At 35.5% G+C, this 16,309-nt stretch overlaps 1 protein-coding gene across 1 annotated transcript in view; it reads right to left on the bottom strand.

Moving 5' to 3' along the window:
• The window catches only part of WASL (Wiskott-Aldrich syndrome like), a 109,054-nt gene that overhangs the window by 40,436 nt on the left and 52,309 nt on the right, over nucleotides 1-16,309 (bottom strand). The window contains exons 3-5 of the mRNA XM_027855148.1: nucleotides 15,086-15,172; nucleotides 13,081-13,177; nucleotides 8,145-8,168 (exon numbers count right to left, since the gene is read on the bottom strand). Of these exons, the coding sequence (XP_027710949.1) occupies nucleotides 8,145-8,168; nucleotides 13,081-13,177; nucleotides 15,086-15,172 (208 nt within the window). The remainder of the gene's footprint in view (nucleotides 1-8,144; nucleotides 8,169-13,080; nucleotides 13,178-15,085; nucleotides 15,173-16,309) is intronic.

The raw sequence follows: 16,309 nt of genomic DNA on the forward strand, positions 1-16,309 counted from the left end.
CATACCTCTCCCAAGATCACACCACCTTTGAAGTATCAAAAACTTACAGACCTCCAGAACTAGTTTCAGAAAAGAACGGAAAGAAAAAGCCTGAAGCTTGAGATGGTACCTACCCACCCCTGGGTGACCACAGCCAAACTTTAACATAAAGTTCAAAGTTAAAAAAGAGGTTGGATAAAATGAACAAACAATAACAACAATATAATCTGACCATAATAAGCTACTATATTAGGCAGGGCCAAGACAAATTCAGAGGAAGACAACAATGTAAAAACAGCTACCAAAAAAGTCTCAAAAAATGTTCACTGGACCCAAACCCAACAAGAATTCTTCTAATATTTAAAGAGATAAGAGCGGTAGAAGAAAAACTGGGAAAAGAAATAAGAATGATGCAAAAAAAAATTATGAAAAGAACACTTTGGTAATAAAAACAAAAAATACTGAAGAAATTAACACCTTACTGGCCTAATGGTAAAAGAGGCACAAAAAGCCCCTAAAGAGATGAACTCCTTAAAAAGCTGAACTGGCCAAATGGGAAAAGAAGTACAAAAATTCCCTGAAGAAAATAATCCCTTAAATATTAGAATTATGCAAATGGAAGCTAATGACTCCATGAAATACCAAGAAACAATAAAAAACTAAGTCAAAAGAATGACAAAGAAAAATAGAAGAAAATGGGGAAATATCTCACTGGAAAAACAACTGACCTGGAAGAGCTCATTTCAGAATTACTGGGCTCCCTGAAAGCCATGATCCAAAAACAAAAAGAGCCTAGACATCATATTTCAAGAAGTTATCACGGAAATTGCCCTGATATCTTAGACCTAAAAGGATAAAATAGAAATTGAAAGAATCCACTTATCACTTCCTACAAAAAAACCCAAAATTAAAACTCCCAGCAATAATAAAGCAAAATTCCAAAGTTCCCAGGATAAAAAGAAAACACTTTGAGCAGTCAAAAATAATTCAGATATCATGGAGACATAGTGAGGACCATACAAGATTTGGCAGCTTCCACACTGAAGAAGTAGACGACTTCGAATGTGATATAAGGCAAAGAAGGTAATATTACAACAATGAATAACCTACCCAGGAAAACTGAGTGAAATCCTTCAGGGAAAAAATGACAATTAATGAAACAGAGGACTATTAAGCATTCCTGATAAAACAACCAGAGCTGAATAGAGAATTTGACATTCAAATATAAGACTTAAGAGAAGAATAAAAAGGTAAACATAAAATACAAGTCATAAGGGACTCAATAAAATTAAAACTGTTTATACTTCTGTACGGGAAGATGATACACGTTAACTCCTAAAAACTTTATCATTATTAGGGCAGTTAAAAAGTATTTACATAAACAGAGGGCATGGGTGTGAGTCTATTATATTGGAATGATCTCCAAATAAAATAAAAGGGGTAAGAAAGAGGGATGCACTTAGAGAATATTTTATAAAAAATAAAAAGTAGGGACAAAGATCAATAGTTGTAGATATTCTCTTATTTCTGGGTATGAATGTTACCTATAATTTTTCTAACTTCCCTCCACTCACTTTTATAGAATTTTTCGTTCACAAATGATAATGTGCTGTGTGCATAAAATCACAAATTATAAGGCCTCCAAAGGAGCTCAGTGACCATTGAAAAATGACTGATTTAAAAATCCATACAGTAAAAAGTACACTCACTGAGATTATGACATGTAGTTGGATCTCTCTCTCTCTCTCTCTCTCTCTCTCTCTCTCTCTCTCTCTCTCTCTCTCTCTCTCTCACACACACACACACACACACACACACACACACACACCCCACCCCCGCTATATTGGGGTCAGAAAGAAGTTTAACACAATGGGGAAGATTATATTTGAGACATTTGTACACTGATTTTAATGATTCTAAGGTGCTCCCTAGTACAAAGGACTTTCTCTTCAACATAAACACAAATCCTTGGAATATCAAAACCTCTGAGCAACTGAAATTGAAGGAGACTCAAAAGCCAACGGAGAGAGGCTCATGGTAAACATAAGTAAGCTATAATATATTTCTAAATATGACCTATGCTCAAGGAGTGGTACTGATACCACCCGGCATGTCACTGAGGAAAAAGAAATGGGTTGGCCACATGGCATTACCAAGGGATAACAAATGGACAGCCTGATTTCTGTTGGTACACATAAAATACGAAAAGGTCTAGAGGAATGCCTCTAGAATCTTAGATAGATCATCTATGGAGGATCTTTAGAAGAACTAGGGTTAGAAGTGAACAGGTATGTAATGATGAAAACTTATGTACAGAAAGATAAATATATTGATACATAAAGCATTTATTATTTGCTTACTATGTGCCAGGTACTATGATATGAATAGATGGTACTGTGCACTGATGGAGGAAGTGTCCTTACCTATATTATAAATCCACTGAAGTTCTAAAATATTTTCAGGTTGTAAAGTGAGGACCATAATGTTATGTGTTTCAGGTTAACAGAGATCCACTTACTAAATAATAGAAGTACATGACTTAAAGCAAATCAGAGATAGGAAAATCAGGATTTACACCAGGGCTGATTTGACAATAACTACCAGTTTTACAAATGGAATTAAAATATTCCTTTAAATATTAAGTTCCTCTAACACATTTCAAACTACTTAATTTTCCCCAAACATTTGATTTACACATAACTTTTTAGGATATGTACTACTAAATGTGAATATGTACTAAATTAGAAATCAACCATACTACTTTAGAATACACAATGGGACTCATGTAGTTAGAAAAAAGTACTAGATTAAGAAATCTATTACTGGATCCATAATCTCATCAATTTGAGTACTCTTACTCCACTGGTTTACATTACAGCTAATCCATACCTGTGTAATTCTTGTCCATATTCTCCCATAAACCCTTCACAGAGGGTATAACCGACATGCTTTTAGAAAGCCTTCTTCTAAGTCTCCTTATACTTTATGGAAGTGCTACTAAGTCTTGGTTCCTGTCTTATCTGACTGCTTACTCTCAATCTCCTCTGCTGGATTCTCACACAGATTACACCCAGTAATCATGGTATTCCTCCAGGTTCTGTTTTAGGTCCTTCTCTTGGTTATTTCATCAGCTTCCAAGGATTCAACTATCATCGTTATGCAAATGATTCTCAGATCTATTTATCTAGTCCTAACCTCTCAGCCTCCAGCCTCACATCTCAAACTGCCTATTCTTAAACCCAACATGTCCAAAACTGAACTCTTTTTCCTAAAAACCTCCTCTTCATAACTTCCCTATTACTATGGAGGGCACTACCATTCTCCCAATCACCTAAGGCTTACAAGAATGAAGGACAATAGCAATCTCTGTGAGTAGAACAGGAGCTGCCCACTGGGGACCAAAGTGGAACCAGCCAGTTGGGCAACACGGCCTGCTTTCTTTCTTCTTTCCCACTGTTCACAAAGGGTTATCATACCCTTACCTGCTTGTGCTCTGCCCAAAGGGAATGTAAATTGTTAACCTCTGAATTTTTTTCCCCTTTTCTGTTAAAGACCAGCATTAACCCCAAATCACTCTAAGTTCTCACTGATTGGCCAATAATAGGTCTCAGGCCAAGCCCTATTTGGTCACTGTTTGGGCCCTGATTGGCTCAGTATGAATGTAATAGGAATTGTTTCTGTTTTGACTAGAAACCCTAAGAGTCTTCCCTTCCCAGATAGATTTTTTTTTAGACTAGGTAAAGAGGCCATTCTCTGCTTCTTTTCTTATTAAGCCTTAATCAATGAATGGGTGTTGCCACAGTCAACCTGAAACCTATTAAAGACCTTAACTTGAAAAGGCCAAGGTCCCCCACTGCATCCTGGCCCATCTCCAATTGTCCTGATTTATATCTGGCCACTGGACCCAGATGGCTCCCTAGGAGAAAGTGAGGCTGGTGACTTTGCACAGCCCTCCCTCACTTAAATCCAATTCACCTGCATGTCATGGCATCACCTTCCTGATGTCATGGTCCTCTTCAAGAACTATGGACAAATAGCAGCACCAGCAATCTCCTGTGCAACCCCATATCCAGTTTGTGGCCAAGTCTAGTCAATGCAACCTTCACAATATCTCTCTTCCATGCCTGCTGGTTAGCCTCTCTGACTAAAGTTTCTCCTTATTCTAATCCATCCTCTACTCTGCTATCAAAACAATCTTCCTAAAGTGCAAGTCTGACTATGTTATTTTCCTATTCAATAAACCCTAGTAGCTCCGTATTAGCTCCAAGATCAAATATAAAATACTGTTTGGCTTTTATAACCTGGTCCCTTCCAATCTGTCCAGTTTTAGTCTACATAACTGTCCTTTACCTACTCTATCACAGAGTATATGATAGAATGTCTATGATAGGGACAATGTCCTCATTATACCTCACATAAAATACTACACCTCGACTAGGCAATTTTACCTAATCATACATATCCTCGACGACATGACTATAATCATTTCTGCATATGCCAACACTGAAAACAAGCTACATCTGTTTATACTCACAATATATCTGATCCTTGCCCTTTGGTTAATCCGTAATTCTGATCTTTTGGAGGGAGTGCTATTCCAAGATTCACAATGACACAGTATAATGAAGAACACAGTGATGTTAAAAAGATGGGTTTGTCTATAAAGGTAAAACTTGGGATCTTTGAAAGTACTGAACAATTTCTGAAACTGTACTCTAGACACTCTCCTTTATTCATTTTTGGGCTCAACCCACTGTCCATTTGCAGTGCCTATGTTAGATAAAGGTACTTATATACTAACTCAATGGACTGGCTTATGCAGGCCAGGATCTGAAAAATAAAGATTTTTAAAATTCATTTTTTTTCCCGTATTATTGTTAGGGCGATTATTTTTAAAGTTAACATGAATCTCACTAAGTAGATCTTGTAACATCCTGGAATTTGATGGCATTTCTGTTATGTCACATGCAATTAGAAACATCAGTCTTTTGAAGACAGTATGTGAAATTTTTTTTTTTTTTTACATATTCATGTGATAGAAGTCCTTGACTAGATTTTCTGGAAACAATTTTCACTTTATAGTTTAAAAAGTAAAAGAAACCATATTAAAAAATCTTGCTGAAAAAATTCCACTCAAAAGCAATGTTCTATATGTAGGGCTTTGGAATTGAATTGGTTTATCAATTGTTGTTCAGTCATTTCAATCATGTCTAAGTCTGCTCCATTTGGGGTTTTCTTGGTAAAGATACTGAAGTGGCTTGTCATTTCCTTCTCTAGCTCATTTTAAACATGAGGAAACTGAGGCAAACAGGGTTAAGTGACTTGCATAGGGTCACACAGCTAGTAAGAGTTTGAGGCCAAATCTGAATTCAAGATGATCTTCCTGCTTCTAGCCCTGGCACTCTATCCTCTGTACCACTTAGCTGCCCCATTATTAGGAACTTGGAAAAGAGAAGGATCATGCTTAAATGATACTTTTAGCTAATAATTTTTGCTTAGGAAGCAAAGAACAAAAGAATGGGACTATTACAACTTTCTTCTGAAAGACATAATGTGGAAAAGTTACCTCTCTTTTTACCTAGGGATAAAGAATCACAAGGAAACTGAAGAGATATCGTAAATAGTTCAGGATATAGCGAAGTCAGAGGGACCAGCAAAACCTGTTCTAGTCCATCCTTTGGGTCCAAAGTATACCTTATAACCTTCTCTCTAATTAGTTGAGAAGAAGCCAGAGGGTTCTCAAAGAGAAAAAGATAGCCCAAATATTCTCAAGTACTTAACAGTGAAAGATAAAAGCCTTCCATAGAAGGCTTCGGACCACAAGCTAGGCTTCTGGGAGAATTGAGGAGAGAAAAATTAATATCTTGAAAAGTTTTTGTAAAATTCTAATTTATTTCAAAAAGTATAATATGTGATTAATATGATCTTTAGTTTTTAAAGGAAATTTATTTGGATTGTTAAGGAAAATTCATAGTCAAAATACAGAGCCTTTGGAAATCACCAGCTTCCTAGTGTAGACTATGGAGGCAGCTGTTTCCACCAAGTGGCAGCATCACAATGGCTAGAAACATAAAGGGGGGGCAGGGTGGGGAGCAGCCGTGAAAGCTCTAAAACTGAGTGTCACAAAGTTATGCAGGTAATGTTATGGAAGTCCGCTCTATTTACTTACGACTAACTGCTTACTCAGGGAAATTCCAATTTGTGAAAATGAGTCTACAAAGTCACTTTACAGACTGTACCTACTCACTGAATAGATATCTACCATTCTTATCCTTCTATTTGGCAATAAGGATAAATGTTTAAAAAACGGAAAAATGTTAACAACTGCGGCAAAATGTTGACAATCAACTCCTAAGTCACTTGTAGTTCATACTCTATGTAAATTTGAGTATTTTATAACTCTGACTTAATTTCCTCCCTTTTTCTAACAAATTCTCATGGCACCTTCTCCTAATGCTACTGTAAAAGGAATATAAGCCAACTTAATATGCCTATGTCATACAATACAATTTTAAATGTACTGCATGCAAACAAATGAAAATGATGCAATCTCAAATACAAGATTTTTGGATGCATTAGACTGTGATTACTTTACTTCATTTAGTAAATTTACAGAAGGAACAGGAGTTTGAAAACAAACTCAGAAGCCCTATGATAATGAGTTGTTAAATTTTAAAACAATGAAATACATACACATATATATACACATTTATATATATTTTTTCAAGGTCATACATTACTTGTATGCCTAGAACTTTACTATTGATGTCTTTAATAAAATAAAAGCTCCCTGATATCATAAACTAGATTTTTCTGTTTTAATTCTTAATTTGCTGGGTACAACACAACACATGTAAGGGACCTCAATAAACATTTTGATTCTTAATATATGAAATATGATGTATATTAATCAAGTGACAACTCCAAAGCTTGAGTAGTTTACATTATATTCAGAATCAATAATGATAAAGTCATCTGATGCTGCTAAATTCATAAGGTCAACAGCACATTTGGAATAACTGTTTACTCCAAAAGAAGGATAAATGTTTATAAATTTCAGAGTACTGTAAGACTTGAAGGCATTTAAAAAATAAAGGTAAAGAATAAATCTGGTGAAAGAAAAATGCTAATTGTATTGAGTATATAAGTTGTTTTAATGGGGAGAAAACAAGAACAATCAAGAGCCGATTGTAAAATTTCTCAATTATCATCATCCAGCTTTATTATCCCATTCACAATAGTGGTAATGAAGTTCTGGTAGTCTAATAAATCTTATTTAGGTGCATGTCCTTCAATATAAAGTCAAAGACTATCTTCATGGGAAAATAAACTCTACTTATCTAAATAAATAAACTAAAATAAACTCCATAAAATCCAGTCTTTTAAAAGACAGGAAAAAGGCCTTGATCAAATTGCTCTGGGTGCTCATTACCATCTTTAAAATTCAGAGGCTGTGCCACCCACCCTTCCCACACAATCACAGAGTTAAGTGAGACCTTGTTGCAGAAAAGAAAAAGGAGGTCTTTATACACAGTTCTGCAGATGTCATTATTATATTTAAGAAAAATTTTCTGCTGGTCACTGAAGATCATTACCTCCTCTAGGTTTATGCCAATGAATCACTGACCTCTGCAATCTCTCTCCTGAGCTCAAACTGGATGTCCTATAGATATCTCCAACACATTTAAAACAACTCATTCTCTTTTATTCCAAAGCTGCCTTTTTTCCTCTATGTCCATCAAAGGCAATACCTCCCCTTCCATAATCACCAAGGTATGCAACCTCAGTGTTCCCCCAGTTCCTCACGGTCGCTCAGCTCAGATACTTGATTATTGGTAAAAGTTGTGGTTTTTCTCTCCTGGCATTTATTGTATGGAACCTCTCCCAGTAAAGAACTACTTCATTTTGACTTCGCTCCTTCAGGACCAAGTCAGTGCCTGCCCTCAGCAGGCACTTAATTTTGTAAATTGAAATAAAGAAGAAAACAGCAAAAATATTAGTGCATAATGACACAGCGATTTAAAGCTTGCAAAGTATTTTATATACATTAAAATAATAGTTGTTCACAAGTTTTAGTTTTGTCATAATATGGTATATAATTTTACAATGATTAGAAAGACAAATATTCAGAGCCCAATTTTGGAATAATAATGAAAAATGCTTACCATTTGGTGGGTCTCGTCTTTTCTCTGTTTTAAAAAAAAGAGAGATAAAAAGATTTTATAAAATGGAAATATCTAAAACCCTACCCCCCGCCCCATCTCCGACAAACACTTAAAGTTTCATTTCCTAACACATACTTTGGGTTTTTTGCTTCTCTTAATTGGTAGAATTGTACATTAAAAGGAAACATTACCAAAGACCAGGCCCAACAGGATCATCTGAGTAAACAACATGTTGTTATTAATAATGATTTGTCTTTTTGTGATTCTAATGGAGTTCTTTGGGTTAAAAAAGCCAAAACTCTACAGACATATACTGCTTTAGTCACATTTCCATAAACTCTAAAGTAAATCTAATCTTTGTACATTTTGTATATTGTACATTGAACTATACTTGCAAACTGTGATAAAAGTCAGCTTTTTGTATGTCAATTGCTGATACATCAATTTTTAAGTTACATTTTTTAATGTTAGGTTTTATTAAAGTAAATTACAATATGCTGTTACTTGGTTTTAATAAATTTCACAGTATATAGAACACCAATCATAGTGACACACCATATAATTTAGCATGAAATCTAAAAATACATATATGCTTCACAGAAGAATTATTCTAATATATTTACAGATAACCAAAGGATTACAAATTAATTACTGGGTAACTAACTACACCAAGTAATTGTTAATATTTAATCCTAGAACTGAGAAACATAAATGTATTATTACTGCTTCTGGTAGTTCGGGAAGATAATTTACTGAATTCATTCAAAATATATCCCTATCCAATAATGTAATGCAAATCAAGTACCCAGGATCATAGGATTTAGAGCTGGAAGAAACAGTAAGAGATTTTATCTAATTCAACTACCTTATTTATTAGAAAAGAGGAAACTCATCTATAACAAAGTTAAGTAATTTTGACAAGGTAATGGAAGAATCACACCTAGATTCTCTGACTTCGAATCTATGTATGCTTCTTTCCATACATAATCTTGCTGATATCACAGGCTCATTGTGATAAAAAACAAATTCATCATACATTATCCCAATCCACTGGGTCTGTCTTCCTATTTCTACTGAACCACTCTTTCAGTCATCCTTGACTTCTCCCTCTCTTCTTCATTGCTCACATCCAGAGATCAAGCGTGAGTATTTCTTTATTTCTACCTCTATAATCACAGGCCAAGTCAAAGATGTTATTATCTCTCATTTAGATTGCTACTATAGTCTCTCAAATGTCTACCTCTCCCCACTACCTTTTATTCTTCATATGAATTCATGAGTAAACTAAAAGCATGTAATGATCTTACCATTTACTTCTCAAGAAAAAATATATGCTGAAGATCTAAATTCCTTAGCGTGATATTTAAGGCTATTAGAAATCTGGTCCTATGATAACATTCTAACATTATCCCCCACGATCCCTCTAAATGCCAAAAATTTTGGTATAGCTGGATTTTCCTAATGGTCTTCCACTACCAAACCTTGAAGGCCTGGCTCACTACATCCTCTATGAAGTTTTCAATGATCATCTCAACTCAGAGTGCTGTCTCCAAACTCTGAATATCCATAAAACGTTAAGACATTTGGTGCTGCTCAGTCCAGTCATGTCCAAGTCTTCATTGCCCCATTTGGGGTTTTCTTGGCAAAGATTCAAATGATTTGTCATTTCCTTCTCCAGTTCATTTTACAGATGAGGAAAATAAAGCAAAAAGAGCTAAGTGACTTGTCCAGGGTCACAAAGCTAGTAAGTATCTGAGGCCAGGTTTGAACTCAGGAAGGAGTCTTTCTGACTCCAGCCCCAGCATTCTATCTACTTCGAAACCTAGCTGCCCCACTTAAGGCATTTAACATATTCTAATGGTGCCATATGGTTGTACATATGTGATCCCTTTCTATTGGACTGAAATTTTGTTTAAAAAAAAAAAAAAAAAAGATCTGCATCTTATTCTTCTTAATACTGCCCACAAGACTCAGTGCAGTTCTTCACACAAAATTAATTGCTGAATGAAAACATGATATGAAAAGTTTTACTACAGTCACATGTTAGTGAAGAAAAATGAATAAGAAAATAATCTGACCTTATCTTTAAGAATTCAAACTAATATAATTATTATAAGGGGGAAAAATGAAAAACTATTTCTATAAAGAATATTACATATGATTTATATTCAGAAAAATACTTTGGTAGAACCATATCTTAACCCTTTATCTTGGGCAAGTTAGACTAATTTTTCCTAAAAAGGTATTGAGACTATCCTCAAATCCTGGTTGGTTCAGGCTGCTGACAGCAATTTCTGGTGGGCTAAGCAGTGCCAGGAGCACTCTGATGCTTGGCTGGGGTGGGGCGGGGTCATGATGGGTAATTTGAACAAGGCAGCTCTGCTCATCTGAATTAACTCAAGGTGTCCTCGATGACTATACGTGCTGAATATTCTTCTCCTATGGCTAAGTACATCTCCTTTTGTTAACTGCTGAATGACCTGCAAGTATCTCATTTTGTTCTAATATCAAACAAAAACTACCTAAGAACTGCCTGAATCAATCCTAGTCCAAAACAAACATGACAGTGGTAGCACAGAGAAGGGTGAAAGCACTGGACAAGGAAACAGAAGACTGGGATTTTACTCTGACTTCACCATTAGTCAAGTGATCTTGGGCAAGCCACTTCAAGGCCCCATGAAGCTTCAGTTTCTTCATCTGCAAAATAGGGCTAACATCTTTCTTACTTTCCTCAGAGATGCTGAAGATTAAATGAGATAATGTGCACTAAAACTAAAGATGGAAAATGAGGTACCATGATGGAAAATGAGGTACCATGAGTGAAAAATAGTATCCAACAACATGCCTCAAAGAATTAACTTATTTGTTGAATCACAATTAAATATAAAGAATTCAAGCTTCATGCATGATGTAAGTATGTTTGGTTGTCCTTGTTGTTTTAAATCAGAGATCGCTGTTAGGTGGTGTTCTGATGAGGGTGTTGGAGACAAGAAGATATGAATTTAAATCCTGCCTCTGATATTTACTAGTTGTGTAACCTTGGGAAAGTTACCTAACCTCACTTATCTTGTTTTCTCTTCTGCAAAATGGGGACCTGCTTCTTAGGGCTGCTAGGGGAAACACATGAGATAATATAAAGTGCTACATAAAAGTTAGGTATTACCATTCTAAATAACAGACAGAATCAACATCAATATGATTCTTGGTATTTGAAGATGTGACAGCCATCAAAAAAAAAAAAAAAAAAATCACTGGTGTAAGTGTCATACCTTCCTGGTAATAAAGGCTGTTGAAGTTGCAATTAGCTCCAAAGAAGAAACAACTAAGTTGCAGTTTTAATAGCACCAAGATTAAGTTCTTTACTCTGAAAGGGGTGTAAAAATGTGGTAGAATTTCTTCATCCTCAGAGGAGTGGAGAAGAAGAGATGCCAGTAGAATGTAATTACAGCAGTGTTAAAGTCATGGCTCAGTTAATTTTAGCTTGAAATACTTGTGGCTATGATACTATTTGGTTCTTTTAATATTACAGATATAAAATCAGTGGTCTAACTACATTGATGTATTGTTCTTGCTATGTATTAAAGGGACAGATGCCTATCTAGTAGTCTTTTCCACTAATAAAAGCTCAAAACTTTAATCTTTAACTCATTCATCCCAAATCCTAATTTCTTCCTCTGAAAGGTCTCATATTCATCTATTCCTTAATGTTGATTTCCTGCAACTGCTCTTTAAAAATAACAACAGCTGTTGTTCAAATTCCTTGGTGCTTTATGTTGTTTACAATGTCCTCTATAATAACAAATAATGCAAATATTATCCCCATCTTACACGAGACAACAGAGGTTTAGAGACATTAGGTGACCTACCTACAGTCACACAGCTATTAAGTATAAGGCTTAGGATTTAAATCTATTTTCTTTTCTCCAAATCCAATACATAGTAAGGCCTTTTATAATCTTCATTGGTCCATGTATTCAATCTGTATTACATCATTCTCTAAAACAAAACTAACATTCCACTTAAATGGGGCCTTCTCAAACTCACTGTCCCACGATAAGAAACAGAACCCAGAACCAGAAAGGACGTCAGTGTTCATCTGGTTCAACCACAAAGGTTTCTATCATCGAAATTCTGGATTCTATGATACTGCTGCTTCAACATGAAATGACCTATTTCTACCCAATGAAATTCTACCTAATGAAATCTTTCATGTACTGTTTCAAGGTCTGTCTCCTTCATGAAGACTTCCTAACTATGCCAGCCAAATATAGTTTTCCCTCATTTCTGAAGAACTATAGCACTTTTAGTCCACTCAATATAATCTAGATAATTATATACAATTTTGTTCTTTTCCCTAATTGCTTCCTGTTTGTTAGTTTTCCCCAGGTTCCATCTTTCTTAATTTCTTTGTGGCATTTGATACTGCTGACCACCATCTCCTTAAAACTCTCCCCAGCTTCCCTGACACCGTACTTACTCTCAAGATTCTACTCCTATTTCTATGATAAATCCTTCTCTGTCTCAATTCCTGGCTCCTCTTCTTCCCCTCCTCTAAATTTGAGAGCTCATTTCCCAGACCTCTATTTTCAATCTTTTTATCTTCTTTTTTTTTGGACACTATTTCTCTTGGGAATCTCACCCCACTATCAGAACCTCAACAATCACCTTTATGTAGATGTTTTCCAAATTTGCACTCTTTTCAAATCTGTAACTCCAACCACCTGAACGGTATTTCTTGTCATCTTTTGTACATTATGAGGACAGGAATTTGTTCTCTTTCTTTTGTAACACAAGCAGTACCATGAATATGGATTTGATAAACTACACCCATATGGAAGATTTACTGGACTGACCCTTGCATAAATCTGACTCTTGGAAAACTAGTTGCCCACCACATTTTCTTCTTTCTCCTTTATTTTTTGGCAAAAGATCTTACCAGATTTTCTTTGTCGCCGCCCCAAAAGGTCTGTAACTGTTTTCCGGAATTTTTTTGCTTCTTCTTCATTGGCAAAATTAAGACCAACTTGACATGTCTAAAATTGTTTAGAAGTTAAAATTCAGAGAAAAAAAGGAAATTATTACTAGATATGCCTTGAGATACACAGGAAAAAACAAAAAAAGCTCCAAATGGTACATGAAACAATGGTTCATTTCAATTGCAAAAAATAAAATTACTGTGTCTTAACTAGGGTAAAGGATGAGAAATGGTATAGTACTGAACACAACCCTAGCCTTCAACTGGAAATATATACTTGGAGTTAAATGTATTATTTTATACAGCCAATCCTCAACATGTGCACATTCAACTTTTGTAACTTTGAGCGATGGAGTGATTTTATTAGTGACATCATTTTCCCTTTCATGTTGGCAACCATGCACATTCAGGGCTACGTGAAGTAGAGAAAACATGACAGGCACAATGCCCACAAGTCTGATGAAAGGCTGGTGTCCTACTAGGAGTTTCACTGGTCTTGTTCACTTAACCACTGTAAAGAGCTCATCTTGCATTTGTTGCATATTCTCATTGTTTGCCTTTAAAACTCAAGTTTTGTGTTGTAATTAAACCCCCGAAAGCATAGTGCAAGTCCTTTGGGCTCTAAGCTCAAGCATGCAGCTTAGTGAGAAAATAAAGATGTCAGATAAACTTCTTGCCGGACTGTCTGTTGCCACCGCTGGCTTAACAAACCAGTTGGCTGGAGACACTGAGGCTGCAATCCCATCATCAATGGCAGCCTCAAAGTTAAACTTCAACTCACCTCTGCTATGCTCCTATACACCGAGCCCCTTAAGGCTCTCAAATAGTGCAGGAAACAGCCATCGCTGACAGAGAATATTTTAAGCTGGTCCGATGCTACCCAGCAGTCATCAAAGACAAAATGTTAGAGATGATGTCGAGACCTTGCTAATCTCAGCATCTTCCAACAGTAGTGACTAAACTTTCAGCAACCTCTCCCTTGGTTTTCAGAGGGCAGCCAAAGTAGAGAGGTTTACAGTACTATAGCATACAGTATAATGTGATTACACCACCATCTGACACAGTGAAAGATAAGTTTCAGGTTAAAAAATGTTTTATTTTAAGAATTTTATCTGCTGCTATGATACTGTAGATTTCATGTGTTATGAAAAGTGAATACTGTTAAAAATCAATTTTTAAAAAACTGAACTGTTAGCACAAAAGGTCACAGAATTCTAGTAAATTATTAGAGAGGAAATGTTTTGCATGTTACCAATTTTATTTTGTGCACTGCACTTTATGGCCTAGTTCATGGTTACTATGTTAGGAAAACCGCCTATTATCAGAATTGATGCTTTCTTATAAAGACCTGTATGCAGAAAAATACATTTTCAGCAATCTCTAGCGAAAGATTATAGTATGAAGTAATCACAAGAACCTAACCCTCTATTTCCCATCAGTTCAATGTATCAAAATTCATGTTTTTTTACTTTTGTGTCATTTTCTAGGAATGTTATCCCTGCACAAATTGAGGATTAACTGTATTTTATTTTCTGTTAGAACTACAAATGGGACCTAAATTAGAATTTTAATTCAGACATCACAAAAACTGGAAAAAAAAGAAGAGGAAATACCGTTCTAAACTTAAGAAAATCATACAAAGTGATGTTTACTTTTAACGTTTTTTTATGCAATCCAAAGACTATAAAGAATGCTACTTTAAAATGGATTCTCTGGGAAATAAAGGAAGCTATCTTCCAATGATTATGGCCTGTGTTTTTATATATTTTTAGCAGGCAACTTGTACTTAATAAGATCATTTGTTGAAAAGATTCTAGAACTAAAAACACAAAATCATTCTTTATATTTTATAAAATACAGCAATCAAAAATCTAGAAACACAGTAATTTCATGAACATAAATATAAACAGTGGCATTTAATATGTAGTTGTATAAATAAAGGATATTAAAATAAACAATGACTTACATCACCAGCAAATGTATGAAAATATCCTCTAGGACCATTATATACAAAGTTATTGTACAGCTCCTGTTCCCATAGTAGTTTCCCATCCTAACAAAAAAATTAAGGTTAAAAACAAGTGTTACCAGAAATATAACCTGGAGGACTTAAGGCAGGCCTGCACAATCTGCGGCCTGCTTTTTTATATAACAAAACAAATTTAGTTAAATCATTTGAATTGACTAGTTTGTTTCCTAATCATGAAAAATCAGTATCATTATGTGTGTGCATGCACACCCTTGGCTCCCCCATTCTCAAAAATCCTTCACTTGATCCAATTTTATCTGCTAGCTATTGTTCCATACCTTTCCTCTCTTTTATGACTAAAATCCTTGAGAAGGCTATCTGCAATAGGTGCCTCCACTTCCTTCCCTTTTTTTCCCTTAACTCTCTATGGGCTACTTCCAACCAAACTGTTCATTCATTTCAACATTCAACCAAAACTGATATCTCCAAAGTTACTAATGATCTCTTAATTGACAAATCTAATGGCTTTTTATCAATTCTCAGTCTTCTTGACCTTTCTTTTGCCTCTGACAATGTTCATCATCCTCTTCTCCTTGATAATCTCTTTTCTCTAGGTTTCTGTGGCATTACTTTCTCTTTCTTCTCTGACCACTCCTCAGTCTTCTTAAATGGATCTATAACTAGGGTACATCTAGTCACAGTCATGGGCTCTCTTCTCTTTTCCCTCTATACTATTTCACTCGGCGATCTCATCAACTCCCGTGGATTCAATTATTATCTCTATGCTTATGATTCTCCAATCTACTTATCTAGCCCTTATTTCTTTGCTCACTTCCAGTCTTCCATCCCCAAATACCTAGTAAATGTCTCAAACTGAATGTCTGATAGATACTTTAAACTCAACATGTCCAAAACTGAACTCAACATCTTTTCCCCAAAATCCTCCCTTCTTCCTAACTTGCCAAGAGCATCATCATCTCATCATCATCGTCCCAGTACCCAGGCTCCCAACCTAGGTGTCATCCTCAACTCTTCACTCTCTCTCACCCCACATATATAATCCACAGCCAAGGGCTGACAATTTTAACTTCTTAACATCTTTAGCATATGTCCTCTTCTCTCTTCTGATAATGCCACAATTTTTGCATAGGCCCTTATCAACTCAGACCCAGACTACTGCCAACAGCCTGCTGGTTGGTCTCCCTGATTCAAATCTATCCT

The sequence above is a fragment of the Vombatus ursinus genome, unplaced genomic scaffold (assembly GCF_900497805.2).
Source record: "Vombatus ursinus unplaced genomic scaffold, bare-nosed wombat genome assembly UNPS02010788.1, whole genome shotgun sequence".
NCBI lineage: Eukaryota > Metazoa > Chordata > Mammalia > Diprotodontia > Vombatidae > Vombatus > Vombatus ursinus.